A 9,417-nucleotide genomic window follows, 5' to 3' on the forward strand; every position below is an offset into this window, starting at 1 on the left:
TTCTGGATTTCGGCCCCCAAATCATCTGATACTGATGAAATGCTGTCATTATGCACGTTATGGACAGACCCTTTAAAAGGTCTTATTCACACATTACAACTTGGGTTCGTGTTTTTTTTCTTTTTGTTTGAAACAAGAAAATTGTATAGGCCACTTATTAAATCCAATCCCAAGCGTCTGAACTTTAGTAATAGTTAAACCCAAACTAGGTAGGAGCCCCATCCCTAGTGATAATATGGCCGTCTTTGCACTCCATCAAACAGGGATTTTTTTTTTTTTTAATTGGACAATCAGAAGTATAAATAGCAACAACAAAGTGCAATTTAATGCATTTGATATTATTTTGGAAAAAATTAATGCTTGTAATGTAAGAAATAAGTTTCACCGGACTCCTTGCTATCATGAGTGACGCGTAAGGACGTCTTCATAGTCCGGTTAGAGAAGTGATCCAGAAATACTGCCGGCTGCACTTAGGGTCTGTACATATATACATTATTACCCTCCGATGGGCACAGTCACTTCACCGCCCATCAGAAATCCTTCACTGGGTCCCATGGAGAGCGAAGACGGCTCACGTTTTACGGAAGAACTTGACGTAGACTACGCCGCCGAGAATGGCCAGCTCAAGGATGATGATGATGGACAGCAGGAGCTTGTTGGTCACGATCCTACAAAAGGAAAAGAAGAGTTTCTAGGATACCATGGAATAAGGTTAAGTAATATCAAATTATAAGGGGTCTAATAACACCGCAGTGTACATTCAGTGAATGTTCACCCTATGGGGGCGCAGCCGTGTCCCACCAAATCTGATGGAACTTCACACCACCCCATGAACGGAGCTACAGAGATCGGTCACATGCAATATGGCCCTATATCTTGCTAAAGGCCTTCATTATTAATTCATGGGGGAAATAAAATGTTTATTTACAATTTGGTTTGAGAAAATAAATAAATAAAAAAACCTAAGGACAATAGATTTAAAGGCAAAGGTGCCATCCAAAAATGTTTCTCTCAACAATTGAAAAAAAATGTAAAGTATTAATGTTTTAAATATTATAATTTATTTTTAATGAAGTAAAATATGAAAATTAATTGAAAAAGGTTTGGTATTTCAACGTTTTAACCACTAGGGGGAGCAGCTGCTGAAATTTGCAGGTAGGATGAGTGGCCTCTAATGCTAGAGAAATCGTAGTCTCTTATGCCCAGGGCTGCCGTGAGTGAGGTGTGTAAGAGTCCCGCTTAAGGCCCCGTCACACATAACGAGATCGCTAGCGAGATCGCTGATGAGTCACGTTTTGGTGACGCAATAGCGATCTCGCTAGCGATCTCGTTATGTCTGACAGGTAGCAACGATCAGGCCCCTGCTGTGAGATCGCTGATCGTTACAAAGCTTCCTGGACCATTCCTGGGTCGTTGCACTCCCGCTGGGCAGGGTGCATCGCTGTATTTGACACCTTGTCAACGACCTCGCTAGCGATTCAGAACTGAGACACGTAGAGGTGCATAAATTGGACTTTTCTGCGTTCATCGTCCCCGATTGGTGGTCGCTACTGCGTCCTTGTTTTTTCAGATCCCACCAGCGTTCTCCGGCTGTGACTCCACTTTGAACAAATCAGACATCTTTAGTGAAGTAGGTATTGTTTGGGGTCTCAAATGAGTTTCCATTTTTAATTCATTTATAAGACATCTACCAATTATCTGCTATCATTGCTCTTCAGGGAGGGAGGGCTTGGCTTCTATCTGTATATATATGCTTTTGCATGGGCAGATATTTTAGGGGTCTCGTGCACACACACCCACACAGCACGTTTTCTGACACGCTGTCGTGGCCAACCGCTTCAGAGTTTTTCATACGCCAATTAACATGAAGCTTAAATCAATAGACTCTGTTCTTTTGGCCTGTTGCACGCTTCAAAACTTTCTTCGTCGACGTGATGCAATTACGTACTGTCCGCCTGGCTTTGTGGACTCTGTGGACCGAGCCAATGGGGAAGTGGAGCTCGGTGAATAGCGTGCAAACGATCCTGCAATTGCAGGCCTTCAACCAGTGGGACATGGCAGAAACACCCATGATGCGAAGACCTGCCGCGACAACTGCTGCCAGTATTTTAACGGTCCTGGTGCCCCGTCACAAATAACGAGATCGCTAACGAGATCGCTATTGAAGCCAAGCCCTCCCTCCCTGAAGAGCAATGATAGCAGATAATTGGTAGATGTCCTATAAATGAATTAAAAATGGAAACTCATTTGAGACCCCAAACAATACCTACTTCGCTAAAGATGTCTGATTTGTTCAAAGTGGAGTCACAGCCGGAGAACGCTGGTGGGATCTGAAAAAACAGGGACGCAGTAGCGACCACCAATCGGGGACGATGAACGCAGAAAAGTCCAATTTATGCACCTCTACGTGTCTCAGTTCTGAATCGCTAGCGAGGTCGTTGATAAGGTGTCAAATACAGTGATGCACCCTGCCCAGCGGGAGCGCAACGACCCAGGAATGGTCCAGGAAGCTTTGTAACGATCAGCAATCTCACAGCAGGGGCCTGATCGTCGCTACCTGTCAGACATAACGAGATCGCTAGAGAGATCGCTATTGCGTCACCAAAACGTGACTCATCAGCGATCTCGCTAGCGATCTCGTTATGTGTGACGGGGCCTTTAGACTCTTACAAACTCCCCAGATAAAAATGGCGGCCCCCAGTGGCTAAAGTAAAAATAAATAAAAAAAACTAAAATCAAGTGGTATGTTTAATTTTGTATTAAAAATAATTGATTATATATTCAATAATTATTAATACAAAGTTAAAAATCACAGCACTTTCCCTTTAAATGCATAAGTTTGAGAGTAAACTTTTTTGCAATTGGCATTCATTAAAAATTGGTCAGTTTGCCTTTTACAGGCTCTCTGCTTTCCTGCGCATTCAACTTTGATGTGGTCATTAGTCAGCGGAGAAGAGCTCAGGAAAAAGGCAGATAAAGCAACAAACTCTCCCATCAGACAGCTATTATAGCAAGCTCACCGACAGATTCTCAGTTAACTCTTTCTACAACCAGGAATGAATAGACAGTCCAACGTGGAAGCGATAGAAGGCAAAAATGGAACAAAGTTTTTAATTAAACCAAAATAGCAAAAATTATGTTTAGCTCCTAATAGGAGTTTAAGTAAAAAAAATAAAATAAATTAAATATTATTCCTGCAGGTGACCTTCTTTTTCAAGCTGCTCAGCAATTCACTTTCTGGTATGGATGCCTGGTACTTGCAATATTCCTATCATTACAGACAAAATGAAGACTTCGGACGGGTTTATCTGACCGGTCAGAAGTTTCATGTAAAGGCGGCTTTCCTATAACCGGATACGTGAAGGTGAAAACAAGACGTGAGACTACATCCATAGAGTAAAGCAGAACTCACTTCCGGGACATAGAGCGCAGAATCTTCCGACTTTTGCTCAAGTTTTCACCAGTGTTAATAAGCTGCAAGAAATCAGAAACCATCTGTTATCACCCGAGGACATGGACCCTTCCCACAACAGCCAATGTTCCATTTTTTTTCCCTCCAGCTCTTCAGAGACAATAATGGGGTTCTCTGGACTCTTCTTTTATAGGCGGGTGCTGGCTACGTAACACAGACAGCATCTGGTGGTCATTGTGCAGGCGCAGCTCCTGAGCCCGCTTCAAACATGGGCCCTAATGTAGCATGTACTATTACATCCTATGATAGAAAAGGGTTAATGCACCAAAACAAGTAGAGAGTTCTTATAAATCCCCCACATTGTTCCTAAACAAGTGACAACACAGGACAGGGCAAAGCTAAAACTACTACCTCAGTAGTCAGAGCAGTCCCCACAGATATAAAAGCCGCCTGGCATGGTCCCCTCTGCCGCGGAAGCCGCTCCCCGAGAGCAGTGCTCACTTACACGATCCTTCGTGCGCTCCAGCTGCTCCCTTTGTCCTCCGAGCTCTTCCACAATATCCTGGCCGATGGCGTCGGTCTCAGCGGCGATGCGATGGGATCTGGCGATGCTGTCTGTGGTCCTGTTCAGACTCTCATGACCCTGGAGAAACAGGGATCTTTGTGGATCCAAAGCCGCCTGCAATGACATTATAGGTTGTAAGGAGAAATGTAGTGCACAACATGCTGTCTGCACTCCAGATATATTCCACCAGCACTATTAGGACTGGAGAGAGATTTGTGGTGCAAATACCCAACACCAGATACAGCTGCTCCCACCTTTCAGCAGAGCGGGGCTGCCGCCATTACACCACCGCGCTCCCAGTAGTCAGAGCAGGGCTGTCGCTATCACACCCTTCCGCTCCCAGTAGAGCAGTCATGGTGGTGTAAGGTCTCTTACCTGAGCTCTTGGTGCCCATCCCCCCTACATATAACTCACTCTTTGCTCATTTTCTATGCTGTAAAACCCTTTTCTGCCGTCATCGTTCGCAAATCCAATATTGGCATTTCTGGCGTCTCGCTGCAGATCTCCGAGGCCTTTTCTATAGGTGCGCATCTTATTTGACATCTGATTTTGGAACAATCGTGGGGCACCTTTTAGTTCTTCTTCCATTTGTGAAAGCTAAAAGAAAAAAAATAAGCAATTCCCATATAAAACCTAGCAGGTCTATAACCATCACCTTTTCCACTTAGGTTCCAAGTAAAAGTGGACTTAAATCCATCTTCAAGCTGCTGTTGCCTGATCTCATTTTGGTTCAATTTATAGAATCTTATGTGTGTAATATAACAAAAATTCAATACTATGAAGAAAGAAAATTTGGTTAGTGCCGCCATTTTTGGAGACCCATCACTCTTTTTATTTCTCTGTTGAAGAAGCGGTGTGATGGCCTGTTATTCGCTGAACCGTTTTTTTTTTTATTATTTTTTTTTTTTATTGGTACCTTTTTGGGGTACATACAATATTTTGATGGTGTTTTTTTTATTGTGTTTTTGGATTAATGTGTGGTGACAGAAAAAAAAAAAATATATATTTTTATTTTTTAATTTTCATTTTTCGTGTTATTAATTTTAGATTTTCATAGATCGGGCTGATGCTTACACAAAGATGCAAAATGTGAATTATTTTTTCACTTTTGGATCTCGAAAAGGGAGGGAAGGGAATGTGATCCCAACTTTGATGTTTATCAATTTCTTTTTAAAACTTTTTTTTGTCCCCCCCCCCCCCCCCCTCACCTTATCCACCCCTGAGGGAACATGAACCTCTAATCTCTTGTACTATATGCACCAACGTTGGACGACCCCTTGAACACAGAATTAAAGTATATTACTAATGTGACAAGTGAGAAGAGTAAACTCCGGGCTATCACAGTATATTTACCATCTCATTTGCTTCTAGATGCTTCTTGTCAAATTCTCGTAGTAAACTTTTATGCTGTTCTGTAGAAAAAAAAAATAAAACAAATATAAATAGTGTAAACCAGAGTAGGGTATAAAAGTCTGGGCATTTCCACTGGGAGCTCGCGTCATATGTGCCGGGCAGGACTCCGCTATGCACATGCACGGTGATGGGAAGGGACAGCCAACATGACGAGGTTCAGGGCCATCAGTGGGTCCCCGGCTGCAATAGCCACTCAAATAGTCGCATTGTGGGGGGTAATGCGAGTACCCAAACGGACGCCCTGCCAAGATCGCACTGCTCCCCCAAAATGTGATCAAAATTTCTTACACAGTCCTATAGGGGGGCTTAGCCCCTCAGACTCACACCTGCAGTATAGATTTCACTTTAGTTTTTCAGAAAAATTGTTTAATTTCATTTGTAAATAAGGGGTCCTCGGTACCCTTGATGGGGTCGTGGTCTCAGGGGTCCGTGCTGTCCCCTCATTCCATATTGCACGCATTTACTCTTCGCTTGATTGGCCCAGTGAGAAAATTCAGAGAGCTGCCTGAACTGAATCCCTGAACGTCCACCGTACAAGCCCAGCGACAGACTGTGGTGAGGAGGGTGCTCACTCATCCACTCCTCCTGTCTGCCTGCGCCACACAGGATCCCACAACAGACGAGGGATGAGAGCGCAACACTGACTGTGCACACGTGCTCTTATCTACTTTTCCTGTCTGCAGCGGCTACTCGCGCCACACAGGATCCCACACTACCAGACAAGAGGGATGAGAGCGCACCACTGACTGTGCACACGTGCTCGCATCTACTTCTGTCTGGAGCGGCTGCTCGCGCCACACAGGTTCCCACACTACCAGACAAGAGGGATGAGAGCGCACCACTGACTGTGCACACGTGCTCGCATCTACTTCTCCTGTCTGCAGCGGCTACTCGCGCCACACAGGATCCCACACTACCAGACAAGAGGGATGAGAGCGCACCACTGACTGTGCACACGTGCTCGCATCTACTTCTGTCTGGAGCGGCTGCTCGCGCCACACAGGTTCCCACACTACCAGACAAGAGGGATGAGAGCGCACCACTGACTGTGCACACGTGCTCGCATCTACTTCTGTCTGGAGAGGCTGCTCGCGCCACACAGGATCCCACACTACCAGACAAGAGGGATGAGAGCGCACCACTGACTGTGCACACGTGCTCGCATCTACTTCTGTCTGGAGCGGCTGCTCGCGCCACACAGGTTCCCACACTACCAGACAAGAGGGATGAGAGCGCAACACTGACTGTGCACACGTGCTCTCATCTACTTCTCCTGTCTGCAGCGGCTACTCGCGCCACACAGGATCCCACACTACCAGACAAGAGGGATGAGAGCGCACCACTGACTGTGCACACGTGCTCGCATCTACTTCTGTCTGGAGCGGCTGCTCGCGCCACACAGGTTCCCACACTACCAGACAAGAGGGATGAGAGCGCACCACTGACTGTGCACACGTGCTCGCATCTACTTCTGTCTGGAGAGGCTGCTCGCGCCACACAGGATCCCACAATGGACGAGGGATGAGAGCACACCACTGACTGTGCACACATGCTCTCATCTACTTCTCCTGTCTGCAGCGGCTGCTCACGCCACACAGGATCCTACAACAGACGAGGGATGAGAGCGCACCACTTACTGTGCACACATGCTCTCATCTACTTCTCCTGTCTGCAGCGGCTGCTCGCGCCACACAGGACCCCACAATGGACGAGGGATGAGAGCGCACCACTGACTGTGCACACATGCTCTCATCTACTTCTCCTGTCTGCAGCGGCTGCTCGCGCCACACAGGATCCCACACTACCAGACAAGAGCGCACCACTGACTGTGCACAAGTGCTCTCATCCCTCTTCTGTCTGTACTGGCCATAAGCTACTGTTTGACCCTGTGTGCAGCAAGAGAGGGATGATAGCACCCGGCACTGTGCGCACACACTCGCTGGGCTCCTGCAGGGCCGTTGTGCCTGTGCAGGGCCGTTGTGCCTGTGCAGGGCCGTTGTGCCTGTGCAGGGCCGGTGACTACAATGCAGGCAGAGCTCGCTCTGGACAAGCATCAAGCCGAGGGGAAATGTTGAGGAGCCTCCTGGGGGGCGAGCGGAGCACGGCGCAGCCTTACTGCAGTTACCAGCCCCTGAACTCTCTGCTGCAGCAGTGGGTTTATAGGGGTGAAGCCCCTATATGACTAGATCATGGATGACACCGCCATAGCCTACGCCTGCTGGACATTTTTTTGCTGACCCATCCATACCTTGTGGCACTAGAAGGGATTTTCTGGCATTTTTTTTTTTTTTAAAGAAAATTACTCCCCACCAGTCTTTGCTTACTTCCGGACCATGAATACATAACCGCTGCAGCCAATCACTGGTGGTCACCGCTGAGGTCAGTGATTGGCTGCAGCGGTCATGTGTTCCTTGGTGCAGGAAGTAATAGGAGTGCCCCTTTAAGAGAACTGACAGACCTCCTGCAATATTAGAGACCCCCTTGTAATATGCCCGGTTATGCAGCCGCACACCCCGCCCCAGGCACAACACGGGCGGGTCTGCTGCAGTGGGGCCGGCGGTCACCTCCGCGGCAGCTCTCCAGCCTCCCCGGCATCTGCTGCAGCTGCTCATAGTGCTCCGCGAACAGCTCGTGCAGCGTCTCAAAGTGCTCGGACGACATCGCTGTAACGCCACCAACCGGCCACTGAGGGTCATGTGACTGATCGGGTGACGTCAACGGCGTTCCTATCAGGTGACCAGGCGTCCTTCCCCTTCCTTTCCGCCCGCTCCCGTGCGCGTCCACGAAATCAGTTGGTGTTCTGCGCATGTGCAAAGAAAGCCCAGTTTCTACTTCCTGCAGTGCAGACGTGTAGCCATTGTCGTGGATTTTAGTCTGAACGAAATTCTGTAATCACCTACACAGTCTGTAATCACCTGATAAAACCGCAGGGCAAGTTAATAAAAAAAAAAAAAAAAAAAATCATGTTTAACCCCTTAAAGGGGTTGGTTACTGCTTAAAGGGATTGTCCCTTTTCAGAAAGCTTGGTCACCAATAAATTATGCTATACTCTGGTGCTGCCACAGTTGTCTGTTATTGTCTGCTGTGCTGACATTAGGCCGACAGCGCTGCAGCCAATCACCGAGCTCAGCAGCTTGAGCTCACAGAACTCAAGGTCACAGATTGTTATTGTCACATCAATGACAAAACCTGCTAATCCATTATGGAGGCGGGGTTATACAGAGCTCATGAATGTGGAGGAGCAGCCGGTTTACTAATTCTCTAGTGATGATCTCCTGCTGATAAAACGGAGATTTTATCAAAACTACAGCAAACAGCCCAGTAAGTGACATCGCTGGAATCAGGGTCTCTGCCCCTACATCAGGCTGCTATCAAATTAAGTGGAAAGAAAACGGTGACAGATTCCTGTTACCAGGAGTGGCAGAGCTCAGCTTTGCTGGCTGCTATTAGGCTATGTGCATAAGATGCGATTTTTATGTTTTTCCGCCGCGGAAATGCATTAAAACCGCATGTTAATAGGTCTGCCATGTACACCGCGTGCAGAATTATGAGGCAAATACGTATTTTGATCACACGATACTTTTTCTACATGTTGTCCTACTCCAAGCTGAATAGGCTTGAGAGCCAACTACCAATTAAGTAAATCTGGTGATGTGCATCTCTGTAATGAGGAGGGGTGTTGACTAATGACATCAACACCCTATATAAGGTGTGCTTAATTATTAGGCAACTTCCTTTCCTTTAGCAAAATGGGTCAGAAGAGAGATTTGACGGGCTCTGAAAAGTCCAAAATTGTGAGATGTCTTGCAGAGGGATGCAGCAGTCTTGAAATTTCCAAACTTTTGAAGCATGATCGCCGAACAATCAAGCGTTTCATGGCAAATAGCCAACAGGGTCGCAAGAAGCGTGTTGGCCAAAAAAGGCGCAAAATAACTGCCCATGAATTGAGGAAAACCAAGCGTGAAGCTGCCAAGATGCCATTCGCCACCAGTTTTACCATATTTCAGAGCTGCGACGTTACTGGAGT

General features: G+C 46.8%; 1 protein-coding gene across 1 annotated transcript; it reads right to left on the minus strand.

Moving 5' to 3' along the window:
* Positions 1–258: 258 nt before the first annotated feature.
* On the minus strand, positions 259–8,146 carry VTI1B (vesicle transport through interaction with t-SNAREs 1B). Its single transcript, XM_073639145.1, has 6 exons — positions 7,955–8,146; positions 5,331–5,389; positions 4,392–4,574; positions 3,918–4,091; positions 3,413–3,474; positions 259–668 (listed from the first exon to the last, which is right to left on the minus strand). The coding sequence occupies exons 1-6, from the start codon at positions 8,049–8,051 to the stop codon at positions 572–574; spliced, it is 672 nt and encodes a 223-aa protein (XP_073495246.1). The 5' UTR covers positions 8,052–8,146; the 3' UTR covers positions 259–571.
* Positions 8,147–9,417: the final 1,271 nt, after the last annotated feature.

Source organism: Phyllobates terribilis, unplaced genomic scaffold (genome assembly GCF_046119375.1).
Source record: "Phyllobates terribilis strain yellow unplaced genomic scaffold, ASM4611937v1 Scaffold_7__3_contigs__length_470593459, whole genome shotgun sequence".
Classification (NCBI taxonomy): Eukaryota; Metazoa; Chordata; class Amphibia; order Anura; family Dendrobatidae; genus Phyllobates; species Phyllobates terribilis.